General features: G+C 39.2%; 2 protein-coding genes and 1 pseudogene across 2 annotated transcripts; 1 reads left to right on the top strand and 2 right to left on the bottom strand.

The window, feature by feature from the left end:
* Nucleotides 1–3,871: 3,871 nt before the first annotated feature.
* LOC148741332 (uncharacterized) lies at nucleotides 3,872–5,633 on the bottom strand. The gene is made up of 3 exons (XM_088729974.1): nucleotides 5,577–5,633; nucleotides 4,261–4,974; nucleotides 3,872–4,171 (listed from the first exon to the last, which is right to left on the bottom strand). Exons 1-3 carry the CDS (start codon nucleotides 5,631–5,633, stop codon nucleotides 3,872–3,874), a joined length of 1,071 nt encoding a protein of 356 aa, XP_088586100.1.
* Nucleotides 5,634–5,974: 341 nt separating this feature from the next.
* LOC111324350 (galanin receptor 2b-like) lies at nucleotides 5,975–11,341 on the bottom strand. The gene is made up of 3 exons (XM_088739034.1): nucleotides 11,283–11,341; nucleotides 8,465–8,557; nucleotides 5,975–7,257 (listed from the first exon to the last, which is right to left on the bottom strand). Exons 2-3 carry the CDS (start codon nucleotides 8,493–8,495, stop codon nucleotides 6,455–6,457), a joined length of 834 nt encoding a protein of 277 aa, XP_088595160.1. The 5' UTR covers nucleotides 8,496–8,557; nucleotides 11,283–11,341; the 3' UTR covers nucleotides 5,975–6,454.
* Nucleotides 11,342–13,919: 2,578 nt separating this feature from the next.
* Nucleotides 13,920–18,104, top strand: LOC111324292 (substance-K receptor-like; annotated as a pseudogene).
* Nucleotides 18,105–19,026: the final 922 nt, after the last annotated feature.

Genomic DNA, 19,026 nt, shown 5'->3' on the forward strand with positions numbered 1-19,026 from the left:
AGATAAATATCCGCTTGACGTGAAGCAGTTCTTTCTGTTATTTTAAAACACGTCACGTATTCTGACGGGAGAATGGATGAAAAGCACCGACAACAATTACTGGGCCCTTCAGAGCCGGAACACTTTGGCAAGTTTAATAATACCATCCCACTTACATGCCTCTCGTCAAAAGATAATGACGCAACTGAGATAATCAAACTAGAATAACATCTGTCGTAGAAGTTTCCTTCCGAGGTTCCCAGCTCAAAAGAGGTTACAGCCATTCCTAGTATTCTTAAAGAGCTTGAAATTTACAAACCCAACGGCTGCATCAATAGAGATATTTTCTTAATAATCGAACTTTCCGGCAAGATCAGTCAATCTAATTAAGTTTTTTGTGTAACTTTAGAATAACGGCATATCTATTATTACATTTAACGGAACAGTCGGTGATTTTTAACTCAGGGTCAATGCTATTGGTCGCGGGTTAAAAGCCAACTGACTTTTCATTAGCCGAATCGGACCAAAGTACGCTAGTTGAATTAACTGTCAAGTTGGAGAAGTCGCTCCACAAACGTCCTTACAAATGTTCCTAGATTTATAACGTTTTAGGAAAAATAAGTCATCGCAGATTACGTTTTGATTTCGAGCACAAAGTATTAGGATCAGTTTAAGGTTGTGTTTGAACTCGATCCAAATATGAACGACTTGTTTAGAACAGTTTTATTGAGTTAAGAGAAAGCTCCAGAGAGAGTGACTTTTGCCCCAGGAAGTCTTTGTTCTAAGGATATGTAGCCAAGTACATGGTTGTTTTATCTTATTTTAACGAGAAAGAGGATGCAAGCACATTATACGTGCTGGAGGTATATTAGTTTCAGATTTCTTTATCGAGAACCAGATGAAATGATACCGGGTATTTACAACACTGCTGTAAGTTTCCGGAAATATATTCGTTCAATCAGCATCCTTTAATTTTTTTTTTTTTCTTTCATGTCACGGTATCCATGAATTTTTCGATTCAAAGAAGATCCGGGATCAGACCATCTGCTAGTGACAGGAAGTAAGTATAACTAAACGAAGACTTGTGAAATTAGTAGGTAATTTCGTTCGCGATCACGTATCACGATCACGTATTGTTCGAAACGTTCGCAGTATGCGTGACAGTCTTCCGAACTGGGGTTGAATGTTAGGGTTCGAGGTATGCTTTAACGCGTGCACAGAACAAGTGCTCTACACGACTACTTTAATAGAATACTCATGGAACTTAATTTTCAATGATAAATATGTGAATAATCACGTGACTGCGGTTAAAGGTGTGCTAACCAATAGAATTCCGATTATGTAATAGGGGAGCAGAAATGGCGCAGGGGAGCAGGGATGGCGCAGTAGTGAGAGCACTAGCCTCCCACCACTGTGGCCCGGGTTCGATTCCCGGACCTGGCGTACCCTGTGGGTTGAGTTTGTTGTTGGTTCTCGTCCTTCCTCCGAGGGTTTTTCTCCGGGTCCTCTGGTTTTCCTCTCTACGCAAAAACCAACATTCCAAATTCCAATTCGATCTGGAAACAGTGGACAAGAAGAGCCACCCAGTGGAATGTCCATTGCTAAATTATTTATTATTTATTTAGGTCTCTATCCAATAGGAACAAACACTACATTCCCCCCACACTTATTTCAAAGGCTTGCTAATCAATTACTTTAATAATTGTGTATTGAATACTAAGTGTTGCGGTGCTTTACGCTGTCGAGTTGGATAGCGTGTTTGAAGTTGAGGTTGCGCTTTCACTGCTGCGTGTGTATCCTCATCGTTGCCATTCTCGAAGTGAACTGTGTACCGTTATCACTCACGAGTTGCTGTGGAATGCCATATCGAGCAAACATATCACGAAGCTTGTGATTGTCGCTTCACTAGCGATGCTAGGCATTATTTCTACCTCCAACCATTTTGAGTGACTATCGACGACGATTAGAAACACTTTATCCATAAAAGGACCTGCAAAATCAATATGCACTCTAATCTCTGCCACGGCAGTTTAGGCCAATCCCACGGGTGTAAGGGTGCCGGTTGGGGCTTGTTGCATGATTTCTAACAATTGTTGCATTTCCATACAACCGTGACTATATCTTTGTCGAGATTAGGCCACCAAACGTGAAGTCGCGCGAGTAACCTCATACGGACAATACCTGAGTGCCCAGTGTATAATTCATATAACACACGTTCGCGAAGTTGGCGGGGATATGACTTGAATTTCCCACAATAAACAACCATCTTCGACTGTAATTTCGTGACGTTTGCTGAAATACAGTGTGATTTCCGGTGTTATTTGTTTATCTAGCCAACCTGTCATCATGTACTGTAGTACTCTCGACAAAATTGGGTCGGTTCGTGTCGCCTTGCGAACTTGATCGACATTCATCGGCAGGTGAATGTCAATGAAGTAGCAGACTCAGTTTGCAAGTGGTTGATGGATCTGACCTCATCGACTTCTTCGTTTACTTTGTCGCTTTGTATCGGCAAACGGGATAAACAATCGGCGTTTGCATTTTTTGTCGTCGAACGATACTCGATATCGTATCTTTGTAATCGTGCGGCTGCGAAAGTTGGGATACCGCTTTTCGGTCCTAGCAATGTGGTTAACGGTTTGTGATCCGTGACTAAAAGAAATTTCTTCCGCACAAGTATTAGTGAAACTTCGAATATTATGCTAAGTGCTCCTTTTTCTATCTGCGAGTAATTACGCTCGCTTTTGGCGTACTCGAAGCATAGGCGGTCGCTCTTCCCCAGAAGGCAAAACGTGCGAGATTACTGCGCCGATGCCATACTGTGAGGTACCTGAGTCGAGTTTTAACGGCAATTTCTCGTCAAAATGTGTCAAAACGGACGCGCTGGACAATTTGTCCTTGAGTTAATCGAACGTCTTTTGCTGATTGATCTGTAGACCATTCGACTTCGTCTTTCAGTAATTCATTTAACGGATGGGTGATAGCCGAATAATTACAGATGAATTTAGAAAAATTATTGATCATTCCCAGGTATGACCTCAACTGATGCTGATTTACGACCTTTTTCTCGATCGCATGCATTCATTGCGCAACTATTCGTTAATCAAGATATTCAACGGTAGGCTGCATGGATTTGCATTTGCTAAATTTTAACCTCAAGCCAGCGCTTCCCAACCTAGCTAAAACCTCATTCAGATTAATCAAGTGCTCTTGATCATTTTTCCCCGATATATAAATATCGTCTACTCTACAAACGACCATCGGTATACCCTGTAGTGCTTGCTCAATTTTTGATTGAAAGATAGCCGACGCAGAGGATACCCCAAAAGGTAAACGAATCTTTTATTTGCCTTATTTTAACAATAAAAATATTTAATTACAGCGATAACGGTTAGAAGACGAGGAGACCCAAGAAGGCACCAGGCTTATGGGTCTACATAGACCATTGTGAGTATTTATGGTTACAGACTCCCTTGAATCCTCGTCTAAAAGAATTTGTTGGTCACTTAATTTAACAAATAACTCTTCGGGGTTTGGTAATGGGTGTTGGTCAACCTCCAAAACGGAATTGAGGGTGACTTTGTAATCCCCACAAACTCTAATTGAATTATCTGGTTTAACGACAGGAACTATCGGTGCCTTCCACTCTGAGTAGCGCACCTCTTCGATCGCTCCTATGTTTTCTAACCGATCTAATTTTTGCTCAGTGGCTCCTTTTAAAGCATACGGAGCTTGGCGCAGTTTGAAAAACTTCGGTTTTGATTCGGGCTTAACCAATAATTTAGCTTTAACGTCTTGCACAGTACCTAACTCATCCTTAAATACTGAATGATGTCTAGGTAACACGTTATCTAAATCACAACTTATCTTCTCCAATTTAACTTAATGTTCTTCAGCCAGTTCCTTCTAGAGAGGCTTGGTCCGTTCCCTTTGAGAATTGGAGCGGTAACATGGTGGTCTGGTCTTGATAGATAACTTCAAACAGTGCTTGTCTAATGATTTCGAGGGTTTCTCCTAAGTAAGTCTTCGACTTAATTTGGGACTCATTTAATGACTTTAATGGAACTTTCGGGAACCGCCTTCTCCACGCCTCTTCGGAAATGATGGAAACTGACCCACCAGTGTCCAACTCCATCGACATGTTATCACCATTCACCTTTACAGGAACCATAGTGGATAGTTTAGACTTTTCCTGATGAAGGTGAAAAAGTTTATATTCGTCGTTTAGCTCTTTCGGAAGGGTATCGTCTTTCACATATCGAACTGGTTGTCTTCTCGCACCTTGATTCGGACGTGATCCATGGGCGTAACCACCTGAGGATGTGGGTGCTTTCTTCTTACAAACTTTGGCGATATGCCCTTTTGATTACAATTCCGACAAAATTCTTCCTTAAATCGGCATTTCTGCGGGATGTGGTCCTCGCCACAACGGAAACACGGTCTCTTTGGCTTTATCACTTTTGGCGGATGCGATGACTTCATGTAATGTATGCCACTATTTGCGGGGGAATTCCTAGAGTTGTTAGCTTGCTTATCAGCAACTTCTACCGTCAACGCCATTTCTACTGCTGTCTTCCACGTGAGACTTTTGTCAGCTAGGAGTCTTTTCTGAATTTGTCTGCTTCTCAGGCCACAGACGAATCGATTCCTAAGGACTTCCTCTAAAAATGAGCTGAAGGCACAATGTTCCGAACACTTCTTTAGGACTGCAATGTACGCCGCCACACCTTCCCCTTCGAGCTGTTCGCGCTTGTGGAAGTGAAAGCGTTCAGAGATGACGATCGGCTTTGGCTCATAGTGATCTCGTAAAGTTACCACCAAATCTGTCAGCTTTACACTAGATGGCTTTGCCGGGGCTAGCAAATCTCTCAAAACGTTGTAGGTGTTGCTGCCTATCGAAGTCAGGAAGGTGGCCACTGCCTTCTTTTCGTCCTTAATTTCGTTCGCGATCACGTATTGTTTGAAACGTTCGCAATATGTGTTCCATGCAGTCTTCTGAACTGGGGTTGTATATTAGGGTTCAACGTATACTACTATAGAGCAACGCGTGCACAGACCAAGTGCACTACACAACTGCCTTATTACAATACTTATGAACTTAATGTACAATGATAAACATATGGATAATCACGTGTTCGCGGTTAAAGGTGTGCTGACCAATAGAATCCAGATTAGATAATGATATCTATCTAATAGGAACAAAAGCTATATTTCCCAGCCCTAAGATTAAAATGCGACGAAAATGCGACGAAAATTCAAGATTACATTTAATTTGCATTCATCCAAAGTTAAGTCATTGGCCTAAAGCGGGACAATATATTAACCTTGGAGATGTCATCTCTGCAAACAAATATTATTCCTTTGGAAACTGGTTCTCACAAAGGCTAATTCCATTATGCTGATGAGTGATTGAGAACGTGAGCTCGAGACTTTGGCTGGGGCCAAAAACAGTACACGAATGAGGCGTTGATGTTTAAAGTCTTACTCCAAAAAATTTTATTAACATTTTTAGGCAAAACCATTTTGAAAAAAAATTGGGTTTAACTTTGTATTTGACATTCAAAATCTTTTTCTTTCAATCTTTTCATCGTTCTAACCTGATAAGCTGCTTCAGAACTTTTATCGCTACAACTGAGATATTGACAGAAATACATGTATTTTCGTAACCGAAAGCCAAGTCCTCGTTTATCTGAGTTAACAGTTTTACTTTTAATGTTATCATGGAACCAAACTGACTTAATATTGTGTATTAGCCAATCATGTCTAGCCCCTAGCCAGGCACCTTCGACTTGCTAATTCCGACATTTCCTTGACTTTACTCAAAGTCAACCTTCGTAGATACCGTTGGCTCAAGATAACGATGTGTTACAGAATGTGGATTCTTTGTTAAATCCACGGAGTGGCTACGCACACGAGGGAGATCATCAGGAAGGATAGTCAAGAAACACTGGCAGATATTCTTAAAGCCGTTTTTGAAATCCTGACTAAATACAACGTAGATTAATGGGTTTATTGCACAGCTGATATTGCAGAGAAAAAGTACAAGGAAGTAAAGAGTTGAACTCCGACAAAGCGAACCACTGTAAAGTGCGATCACAATGTGAACTTTGACTTCTACCTCACACCTCCCAGAATGTGACTGTTTTCCTGTATAATAATTAGTTCTGTATGGGAGAACCTTGACCGAGGTCAAGATTCTCCCATACAGACTGACCTAGCTCGGTTAATAAGATGTTTATAATATGGCTGTGTCTTATATGCCAATTTTTTATATTCTTTGTACTTTTTTTTCTCTAGACCGGTCTAGATGGGAAAATCTAGACCGCTTTCAATATTGATCTCAGCCAATCAAACTCGTGAATTCGGTATTTCCCAGTCCTTGTGAGACACCGCCATATAATAATCCAAAATACAGAATGGATATAATTCATTCAATTCGTTGATAGCTTTTCAGGAGTTGCGAGTTGAAGTCCTACTAGTCGTCAATCTTCTTAAATTTCGTCAGGCTAAGAATGCTGGGACCACTGGGTTTTACAGAGAAGCTGATCTCGCTCACATCCCTGGTCTGACTGCGCACACATGGAACATCAGCAGAAAAGCAGGGGAGGCAGTGGCAGAGAGCTTTGAAACCGTTTCTAAAATCCCGGCTAAATACAATGTAGATATTTGGATTTATCATACAGTTACCACATGCCAGAAAGAGTGCCAGGAAGTGACGAGTAGGACTAAACACGCAGGAAGAACGGCCGTAAAGCCCCAACATAACATTTATTTTAACCGGAAGCCAGAATAGTGCGAACGTAAGAACAGCTATGATGAGCATCTTAAGGACGTTCTTTTTGGCTTTGAGTTCTACTTGTTGATTGGCTGTGGTAACGTGCCCTGGAATCCTTCGCATCCATATCCTGTAGATGATGGCGGTGTAAAGAATGATGATTTCCAACAGGGGCAGAGCATAAAACATGACGAAATCGGCTGTGGTGTAGATTGTATTATAGTACATTGGGATGGCTGGTTCCCATATCTCGACACAGTATATATTTTCTCTGTATTCAACGAGGTCATTGACGTAAAAAAAGATAGAACTTGATATTGCTGGGAGAAGCCACATGGTGATTATTAGCCGGACTGCTTTACGAGAATCGATTGCTCTTCGCAGAGGGAAAAATACAGCGAGGAATCGATCAGCAGCGATCAACGCAAGCGTCAAGATGGCGGCATTTATGGTCCAGCTTGTTAAGAATCCTTGGAGCTTGCAAATAGTCTTACCAGGCCAACCTGCATAACGCAAGGTGAAGGCGGAGTAAATTAATATGCAACACATTTTGACGCGAATCTTTATTATTTTAAAAAAAAATTGAATAGGAGTAAATATGTATTTAGCAAATCAAGGAAACAAACTGTTTTAAATAAATTTTTACGGGTATGCAATTAACACTGCACGTGGGCTCAGTGACTCCATCCCCACTCCCAAAAAGCAACAGACCGGAAAGGATTCTGAAAGCATAATGTTAAATCTCATTACAAGGAAATAGACCTCAGATTTAACTGAATAAACCAATTCTATCCAACCACTTATTATAGAAATCCAAGAATATAACATTTGTTAAAGTAAAGAATGCTACCTAAGTGGGGCGGGGGGGAAGGGAGGGGAAGGGGGGAAAGGGAGGGGAAGGGGAGAGGGGAAGGGGAGGGGAGAAGGGAAAGGAGGAAGGGGAGGGGGAAGGGGAGGGGGAAGGGGAGGGGGAAGGGGAGGGGGAAGGGGAGGGGGAAGGGGAGGGGGAAGGGGAGGGGGAAGGGGAGGGGGAAGGGGAGGGGGGTCTAAAACCAAACAAACGAATGATCCAACAGTAAATTTATTTCCTAGAACATTCTCTTAAAGAAAGCATACATTTTATTGACTTATGACTTTAGCGTTGTTTATTTTAAGGGTAATCGTACGCACGCATTCAAATTAACCTTATGCAACTTGCGCGAACAGATAGAAATTGCTTGCTCGATATCTGCCCGATACCTGCCCGATACCTGCCCGATACCTGCCCGATACCTGCCCGATACCTGCCCGATACCTGCTTGAAGTTGTTTCCACTCATGATCAGAGATCCGTCCTATTTTCGAAACTCACAGTTTTCCGCCAAGCTTCGCTCTCGGAAAACTGTTTGTTCCTCGGAACAGCAGATGATGTCTGCGGACAAATATCCATGCATGTTTTCTCGCCAAATTGAAGCTATTACTATTTTATCAGGATCAACAAACAACCGTAATTACCAGTAATGATAAATCCGAGTTGCGGTGCTATCCTTCCCTGGACGTCTGGTAGAGTATTGATTAAAATAATTAACAGATTCAAAATACACAAGCTCACGAGGAAGAAGTTTGTCGGAATGTGTATCATTCGGTTTTTCTTTATTATGGCGATCAAAAACACGTTTCCGATGATGGATCCAGCCATGATAATCGCGAAAGCGGACACTTGGAACCATACCTCTACGGTGGTGAAAGGACGGGTGGGACATCTGTAGGAGGGCGATGGTTCTGACGTTGAATTGGAACTTGTGTTGTTTGTCATAATAATCTTCTGCAAATAGGGGAAAAAAGGGAAAACTTTAACTTTGCCCAAAACTCTATTCATCAGTCATTTTTTTTAGATCAAGGCTTTTAGGGATACCAGCTTGTAAAGGAAAAGGCACCAAACACATTTCCTCCCTATGAGTCACCCACAGGGAGGAAATGTCAGGATTTTAACTTTTCTGGCTTTTCTTTTGCTGACTTTTAAGACATAACCCTGTAAAAGCGATTCTGAATAAGCACAAAACTGTGTTCGATCGTGCGCGCTAGTTCGCGAACAATATCGCCGACAGTCCATTATCATTCGCGTACCATTTCACTTCGAGCATCGATCGTCTAAAAGCTGTGTTGTGTTTTCAGTGTAGCTCTCCTCTTTCCTCCACTTTTTGCAGGCTGAAGCACCTTCCATATCGACACAGGTAGCTTCATATTCACGCTTTTTCATTTAACCTGCTCGACCTTACTCGCTCTTTGCTTTCTTGCACGTATCAGCCCGACAGCTGGGCAAAACTGTTTCCAAAATAGCTTGGTTCAATGTGATTGGACTACAGCCCTCACAGAAGTTAATTGAATGTAAACCAAACGACGACGCCCCAAAAAACTTTAAGTCACTTTTTCTCGTAAAGTGCTTTCGCTTGAGTTTTGAAATTTTATGAGTCTATTCTGGGCCAATACTCGGTCAATTTTCATGATATTTGTAGATCATGTCAGAAATACAATGAACCCCAAAAGAGTGTCTGGAAATTTTGATTCTTTCCTTACTTTTTGAGATATAGCCTCTACAATGAAAACTTTGTTCAAAAACACTACTTCGAATTAAAAAAAAAACTATTAAAAAATATTAAGCGTCAAAAGACGAATCCTAGACACTTTCGTAAACTTTGCCCCGTTTACTAGGGATAGACTTCTATCGAACTAAACTCAATCAAACTATTTTATTCCGCTCTCGTATTCGCTTTCTTACAACGGGTGTGTAAAAAGCTACTCTGGAAAATTTGTAAGAAATCACTCTCTTATACGATATTCTCTACATTGTGATTGGTTGCGAACTACTGATTTGAAAGGTCATTCAAGGTTGCATTGATAATGTAAACCGATCAATGTCTTAAATCACTACAGGCGGCGCTTCTGGCTCTTGACATACGGTTCACACTCTTCATCTGATATGTGTCACGCACAAATAACAAAGTCTCCGACAACACAGTTTTGTAGTTTAATGTGTGCAGATCACGTTCAGATAAAAGACAGAGAGGGTGTTAACTAAAAGCGGCGTTGTCAAATAAACTTATCTCGTAGAACTTCTCTGCGTAAGAAAGAAAATAGGCGCCCATTCTGTTCAATGGCAAAAAAATAAAAAAAAATAAATGAAATATCTGAAACCGGTGTTTATCAAACATCAAGAAAATGTCTACTTTTATTGGGATAGCGTAAATAATTTTCAGGCTATTTCAGTTCGAATGAAATCGCTAATTAACCTTCCCTGATACCTTAATTAAACTGACAAGTTCAAACTCATGAAAGTTAGAGCTGTTCACCTGAAACTGCGTCGCAAAGTTTTTAGAGGCTCGTTAAAACAGAAAACGGATGATAAAAACTATTACAAGTTTGGTCTCCTGTACTGTTTGGTTTCTTGCGCTAATGCCTACTGGTCCTCAGGTGCACGAAACAACAGAAAAAGCCAATCATTCTTTTGCAATTGAGAAACGATAAAATGTAAATGATATGTTTGCAGTTTATTTCAATTTACTTGATACCACACGGATAGAAATTACATTTAATGATTCTTCGATGCTGATTTTTCACAAGTGTTATGAAACTTCTGAGGTGACTATGTCCGAATCTGATTTATATCAATACGTCCTCTTTAGAAAGAAAAGCGTGTTTGCTATAAATATTGTCACAAAAAGTACTTTGTCCATAATTTGTATCAAGGGCTCTTAACTCGGAAAGCACAAAATTTGAATTTTTTTCAGTTTTGATGTAGTATATTAGGAATTGCTAAAATGCAGCTGTGAACAGCTTTGACACGGCCAGCAAAGCAAGAGCTCCATTTCAATAAGTTATTGAGCTAAGCTTTGACTGGCAGCTTTGATCGTTGGATTGGATTTATGTGTTTACGAGTCTAGCTCTTTAGCCACAGATGGTGTACTACAGATTTACGATATTTGTTTCTCTCTAGTTAGGACTTGTATAAAGTATTTGCCATCACTCTTTTCTGCGGTATTCATAATAATTTCGAAAGAACTTTTTAAGGTCTCATTACTGCTATCTTTGTAGCATGGCAGTTCGTCTGTTCTAATTTACAAGGCAAATTCCATTCACAAATACATGACCTGACAACGTGCTTCGAATTTAAAACTCTAAAAATTCTGAGAATCAGATAGATGTAGGGTTTGGAAGTTCTACGGCCTGTTGAAATGTAGCGTTGTTGAATTTTTATCTCACAACGAGATGTTAATATTTATCTAAGAGCTTCTTAGTGTTAGACTTTTAAACGAGAACCAAATAAAATTGTTTTGAATGAGCACAAACATGCTTTCGATAACGAGTGGCAACGATTACAGATACAAAATTCTTGTTCTAAGGAGACTCGTGATTTCTTATCTCTACTGTCTCTTTAACATAAAACACGACACTGCTCAGTTTCAAAACAAATTTAGTTTTCGAACCACCATGCACCTTGAACAATACACTAATCTCATAATTTCAATTTCATAAAATTTAAAACGACTTACCTGAAATGTTTGGTCCCGATTTTTGTCTGGCACTGCAACGGACTCGAACGTTCCCAGCCGAAAACGTCGTCCTGTTTCTTTTAAGCGAAAGAGAAAATTACCAACCGTATCACCCAATGCGTGGGTGACGTAAAGCCTTAGTTAAAATTACATTATTTTTGTCGAGTTAACATCATAGTTACTTTCTTCAGACCACACGGATAGGCGTTCAATTATTTTTCGATATTAGTCTTTAACAATAGAGAGTTGACAAATTTCCGTGAGGCCCAATCAACAGTATCAGCGTGTTTATGTTTGAGTTATCTGCTTTATTCAAAGTCATCTTCGACGTGACTTCCTCGGTGTTACAATGCGACGTTTACCCGCTCATTATTGAACTGAATTATAGAAGTGCTGCTTTCCTTAGCACTTATTCATGCCGGGTTTAGGTAGGTGGTTGAACATATATTTCCTGTAACTTTAGTTCACAGAATATGCAGGGCAGTTACACTATCGAGACCCGGGTTGAGTTGAAACTGATATCAGTTAAAATGACTCCATCGTGTAATGGTTTAATTATTTACTTACATGCGCGGACAAGGGCAGGTGTGCTTAGAGCTAAGAGGACTTTCCCAAAAGAAAAAGAACAAGCAATGTTCTAACAGGTTGATAACCATGCAACTGAAAAGGAAATAGGGATTCCGCCCATAAACCAGTAGAATTTGAATAATAATTCATAGACCTTTATTCCGTATCGGGTGTAAGGTTAAAATCAGTGTCGAAATGATCAAAAGGATAGGAATAATACCAATGATAATTATAATCATAGCAAAATAAAACATAATTTACACGAGAGAGATGGAGTTGCAGCGGAGCTGTCGTGGCCTTTCAAGAAATTGGAACAGGACCGATAAAATTCCCTAGTTGGTTATGGAGGAAATAAAAAAGAAAGGAAGTGGCTGTGAAAGATCGAAGATATTTATATTTGAACCATATGGTGGTCATAGAGAGGTTACAAAAATAGTCCCGAAAGACAAGAAAGCTCGCCAAAATGCTGAACAAAAGTGCAAATTCAAAGGTCACAAAAAAGCTCTGTCGACATTAAATTTCCGCTGACATTAAAATTGACACTCTTGACTGTTTTTTCCAAAGACGTTATAGACTGTAATGGAAAAGAGGATGAAAATTGTAGAATCCTTTGCACAGTAATTGAGCAAAGTTAAAATACTTTTTTCTGAGAAGTAGTCCATTGACACTCATGTGCCACAGAACAACTTGAGTGGTATCTCTCAAATTTAAACATGATAAACGATTGGCTATCCAGAATTGGTTCATCGACCTTAAACCAATTACTATGTAATTTGGCACTAAGTATGAGTTATTTTAGAATTTAATGTGTTTCTTCATTTTCTTGGGATTGAGTCACGAATGAAGGCCGAAGTTGTTTTTAAATTACATCGGCAACATGTGTACCTCGCTTCGTAGGAGTGACTTAAACATCATGGGTTTCAATGTAACACTTGTTTTTGCTGAGAGGCGACACAACATAGCCCAAAAAAATCTATTGCAGACTGAACTAGCCTATCTGATCTTTAGATAATGTCTAATCATCGATGACAAACTCTATTCGAGTTCTTCGGCCGCCAACAATAGCGCTATCATAATGATAGCGCTATTTTACATTTGACTGGCAAGAAATTCAATATCTTACCTGTGATTCTAATAAGTTCTTCTTAAGCTAGCTATAAACATTGTTCATCAAAAACAGCAGCTCATTTTCAGTAAATGATATCCCAACAAGGGTGCTCTACGCAAGTACTCCGAGTTTCAAATAAGCCGTCGATGGTAACAGGGTGTAAACTAGAAGGATATCAGAGGAACAAAAAGGTTCGAACATCGCGGTAAAGTCGCAAATATTTAAGTCGTTTGCTTAGTTAATAATTTCAATATTTTCTTTCCATGGAAGTCGTAGAAATGAACACAATCAGTTATTTAATGGCCTCAGTTTGGCGACTGAAATGTAAAACGTTAAATTATTTTCGCAGGGACTAAAAGTATGCTTCAAAGAGCTAAATAATTATGTAAAAATGCTGATTTTAAATTTTCATCTCAGAAAGACGTCCTTATAGCATACACACTCAGCCCTGCAAACGTATCTATTTTCTAAATTTAAAAATCTTCTTCTACCCGCTGAAACGTTGGGAAGCTTAATAAGCCCGTGTAAAAATTGTCAAGCTATGAGCGACTCTTTGCAGCCGGTATAAATTTTTCTTGAAATCTAATATTTCTTAGTTTCGATTTTCCGGTCAACTTTGTTCAAAAATATATTTATTTTCATCTCTTTGTAAGTAGCATTAGCGTTTTTGTGTAATATCATCAAAATGAGCCTTTGAGAAGAATCGCTTCAAATTATCTTGGACGTTATCCAAGAAAATGAGGATTATGCTCATTATGCTCCAAAAAGACGTTTTAAAAGCAAATAAATATTTTCAAAATGTTTTCTTATTCTCAGCTGTATTCGATGAATGAGTGCTTGACAACAGATTCTCTCCTAATGCTGAATAGTGTCAAAACATTCTTTAAATAAAGACTACTAACACGAAAATACCCTAATTTTCTTCCGTTTCTCCTTAGGAAAATAGAAAATGCAATTTTGAAACACAAGGTCTTACAACAAATTGTCGAATCAACTCACAATTTTTTGTAAAATTCAGTGGTGATTTTTGCAGAGTTGACTTAACTACGTAAAGATTGAAGTCGCATGATAATATTATCATCCTGTACATCGAAGTTTTCATCCTTAATAAATCTCGTAAGCCCTCGGTACAATTGTTTCCTAAAGATACCAAAACAGTGTCAAACAATTATACGATCTTCCGAGGATTATGTCTTTTTTTGTAGAATAGATCCCTACAATCTTTATTTCGAGCTTCTCTAAGTAAGCTGACCGCTTTTCACTTGATGTACTTTCCTTGCATACATTTGGGAAAGAGGTTGAAAGGGGTGATCAGACAATAAATGCCACAATTTAAGACAAAAACTGACAGCCCATGTCATCTCGGAGTGTTCCTTAGCGAGTGGCAAGCAAATGAATCGGTACCATTGAATCCAGCGATAATCAAGGAGCGACAGAAATGGGTAAAATTTATTTTATTCAAGCATCTTTTGACTAGATTTAAAGTTTATGAGCTCACTTCTGTTTTGACCTAATTATTTTAGTTAACGAAGGAGAGTACAGGGGACATAATTAAGTTTACCGGTTAGAAAACTTACATCTTCAGTATGTTTGTGGAGTTGAATTTCAATTACTTTTCTTTTAGCTGGCTAGGGATAAACTGTAGATAGAGCAAATGGTCAAGATCTACATTTTTTAGGGCAAACGAAGACGATGAAAACATTTACCTTTCAGAGTCCTCGTTAGAACATCGAGGGCTGTGATCTGCTATGATTTAAAATTTTTCGATAAACTCAGCTGCAGTCCTATAAGGAAATGCTGTAATAGCTACTCGGAAAGTTTTTTAATTTAGCGTTTTACTGTAATTTTAATTCTTGTTTTTTTTTTTTTTTGTTTTTTTTTTTTTTAGTTTAAGTAGTTTAGCTATCTGAAATGTTTGCGTCATGGATTTTTGAGGAGTACAGCGAGTTGGAATTTGGAAAAGCTTATCTATTTGGTAGTTGTGCCTTTTTTAGTACAACGCAAAGTAAAGCCTCATTAAGATATTCTCTGGGGTAAAATAAAAAAACACAAGATATCAGCCTTTACAAATAAAACAATTGGTGGACCAATCGAGGAACAGGAAAGTGCGTAGAAAAGAAAAATAATCATCTCAATAACGTTAGAAAGCCAACAATGGTGCAACTTATTTAGGTGCGAAGCGGTACAATTGATATTTACCGAAGAAGAAACTGGGTGATTTGTTCTGAAACAAACGAATAAAGATAATAAAAATAACGACGGAAACTGCTTATGAAAACAAAGCAAAGAATCGAGGATCGATTTTAATTTTTTTCTGCAGCTGAATCCATAAAGCCCAGTTTATGTAGTTAAAGTAAAAGTGCATTAGGCTGATTACTGCGAAAGCAGCCGTCTTGTCTCAGGAAAAAAAAAATTGACGAAGGAGCAAATGGGATATTCAATATTCAAGGGAAAAATCGAAAGGATATCACCTACTGTAATATAATAATACGCTATATAACCAAGGACAAAGGGGATATCGCTACAACCGCTGATTCACTTCATCTCTTTTTATTCAAATTCTGATCTTCTTTGGATAGATAAAAAAAACTCAAGATGAACAACAACATGAATAACGCAACATATGAGGAAGAAGGAGCTTTGTCATGTGGGTATCCGAGCGTTTCCCTCTTACAACAAACAATCCGAGCAGGAAGTGTCCTGCTGGTGTTGATTTGCTCACTTGTGGGAAACATTTTTGTCCTGTGCGTCGTTAGGAAAAACATCAAGTTGCACTCTGTGACGCATTACCTAATTGTCAACTTGACAGTCGCAGATCTTTTGATAACAGTCTTCAACATGACTGAGTTGCTCAAAATTGAAGTGACTGGAAGTGATGAAACTTTCGGTGGCGTTGCTGGCCAAGTTTACTGTATTGGGAGCATTGTTATATTGAACCTATCCGTTGCCTGCTCTATTCTCACTTTAACGGTAATTTCAATCGAGAGATTCTGCTCCATCATATTTCCGTTCAAAAGATTCATAACACTCCCACGTGCCAAAGCGATGTTGGTATCCATCTGGTTTTGTTCCTTTCTCATCACGATCCCTTTTTTCTTCAATGTGAAAGCTGTAGATTATTATGGCGACGGATTGTTCTACTGCATCGAGGACTGGTCTCCACTTGATACAACAAAAGCTAACCGAGTGTTTCAGATTATTTTCTTCCTATTGATGTACGCATGCCCACTCACTGTCATCTTGGTACTTTACATAATCATTGCAGTTAGCTTGTGGAGGCGCCAAGCGAGTGCAAAAGCCTCCTCATTTGGCAATTCCCAGAGGCGAACACGGATGACAGCACAGGTAATAAAAATGCTTGTCACCAGTGTCGTGGCGTTTGCACTATGCTGGCTTCCGCAACACGTTGCCCTGTTCATTGGGTATTTCATGCGGGACATTTGTCCCCCTGAGTTTTTGTGGTTTGGGGGACAATTACTTGGGTATGCAAACAGCATGATGAATCCAATCATCTACATTGCTTTTCATTCCGAGTACAGAAAGGAGTTCAAGGTTGTTGTTGCGAGATTTTTATCTATTTGTTGTGGACTTCGTAAAGGTGTAACAGCTCTAAACCTACAAAAGCTCAGCAAACCTGAAGATCCAGGTATGGTCAGTGCTTTATCGTTTAAAGTGAGACTTAGTGATGGACTGCCTTCTGAAATGAGTGATGAAATACAATGATGTACGCATGAAATATATGAACTTCATATATTTCATTGTATTTAATTTATCACTTTCACGGGTTTATTACGAATCAACTTAACAGCCTGCTCCCAGTTGGCTTCTTAGCTCAATTGGTAGAGCGCTGCACTAGTATCGCAGAGGTCAGTGGTTCGAATCCCGTACAGGCCTGGTTTTTTTCAGGTCTGATTTTCGCTATTGCTTAAATAGCGCTATCTACTGCGAGGATCATGCATCATATGGAAATGAGTGATGTTAACTGAAGCAGTCCAATAAAGGGGAACAGAGAAAATCAAGCCTTGAGTAGCATTGAGTAAATCCATGACAACAATACATTAAAGGAATAGATACTTTTAAGGGGAAATAACGTTGAACAAAATAAATCCAAGTTACATCTATCAAAGAGAAGGCCTCAAACAATCTGAATTATTGGATGCGATTCCCCGAAGCTGATTCAAAGTTAAAGAGACGTGCCATATTTATTAGCGGGTACTTCACAGCTTAACGCAAATGTGTCTGCGATCAGGCAAATCTTCTCACCGCACACTTGTCAGAACTGAGCGTTTTAAAAATTTCGTTACCGTTAAGTATCAACCTGTGTAAAGTATTGTGTGTATTTATTTATTTATTTAGGTTTCCAGTGTGTATATTTTTAAAACTGTACCAGTAATTCAGCCTTAGGCTGCAACTGGTCCGAAATAAACTATATTATTATTATTATTATTATTATATTATTAGGTGACAAATCTGCAAGTGTTAGATCAGACAGCATGGAGATTCATCTCTCAAAGTAAGAAATACGGTCTCGTCAAATAAAAAAAACAGATCATATAGTACTAAAATACAGCCTATTGGACCACTGGGATCTGAACAAACGCATTCAGAATTGTATATCATTGTTTAAATGGAAAGATGTGTAGCTTAATTCATGACTACGTAAATTGCTGTCAACTTGAAGAATTTAAGTTTTTAAAACAACTCCAAATCACTAAGGAATACCGAAAATTGTAACCTCAGGTCGATAAACAGAATCTTCATTCTACTGATTCTACTTGATTACTTGATTACAAAGTGTAGTTTACAGATGTGGAGAACAATTAATAGCGGTAGAACGGGACAACAGGTGTTCTGCTATCTAAGGTCACCTTAATATCTTCTAATCTTTACTTTTCTCCTTTGAATGAACATTTCCAGCCAGTATACAGCATAAGGCATGCTGTGATTTGTAGAAGCTACAACAGTGGCGTTGTCAGGTTGATCTGTAACAGTTTTCAAGTGGCACTCGTCCACTTTTGATCTGATAACCTCAGCAAATGTTAACTTAAGTATAACGTTTTATTCAGCTAGACTGCTAGGTATTTGTGAACACCTATGATATCCTTGAAATAGGATTTAGATCTAGATGCTCAGAATGGAGATTGTAGATATGGAGAACGAATCCGCGTGAGTTTGTTCAAATTGTACATAAGAAACAGATGGTGGGCGATCTTTTTCCGCTACTGAGGGCCAGTTATTATTTGTCTTCTGGGGAGGGGTGGGGAGGACTGCTTTTCACTCCATTCCCCTGAAACCATGTGATCCTCCCAAAAATTCTGCTCTCCTCCGAGAAATATTGTCAAGTCGATCCCTTAGTACCATCCTTTGAGACTGAATTCCAGTCAATGGTTCATTAAACGTAGATGAATTAGGGCGTCCTGGCCCCGGTTGTTCGAAGGTCGGATAATGCTATCCACCAGATAAATCTCTATCCGGTGGATAGCGCAGTATGTTTGGTTCAACTTATCCGCTGTACAGTGATTTATTCATTGCATCGTTATCTACCCTTCGAACACTGGGCCCTGATCGCGAAGTGTGTAAATACTGCATACAAATATCGCTAAGACTAAGCCAGTGTCGCCTGTACATTTCTCTGAGGCTTTGAAGAGCCTTTAAAATCGCTTTGATTGTAGCGATGGCGATAAAAAAGTATTTTTAATGTGGATCAGTAAGCTTATCTGCTGATTCCATGTGGCTGTCAAATTCAATTCACGGGGTTGTTAGTAAAACGCGTACGGTGTAACGGGTGACGGCGTAACGGCGTAACGAGAAACCGCGTAATGGGATTTCTTTTAATGTTATTTTTCTTTTTTTTTTCTTTTTTCTTTTTCTTTTTTTTTTTTTTTTTTTGCTATTTTTTTAACGTTTCTGCAATAGGTTATTCCGGTCAGTCTGCATTGAGGCGTTGCGTGACATAAACTTTGCAATTGCGTTTGATAAATTTTCGAATAACAGGCATTCAGATACGCATATCAACAACATTAAACGGAAAATCTTACCCCAGAAGTGAGTCTGCTGTCCTTGACATCT

The sequence above is a fragment of the Stylophora pistillata genome, chromosome 1, assembly GCF_964205215.1.
Source record: "Stylophora pistillata chromosome 1, jaStyPist1.2, whole genome shotgun sequence".
NCBI lineage: Eukaryota > Metazoa > Cnidaria > Anthozoa > Scleractinia > Pocilloporidae > Stylophora > Stylophora pistillata.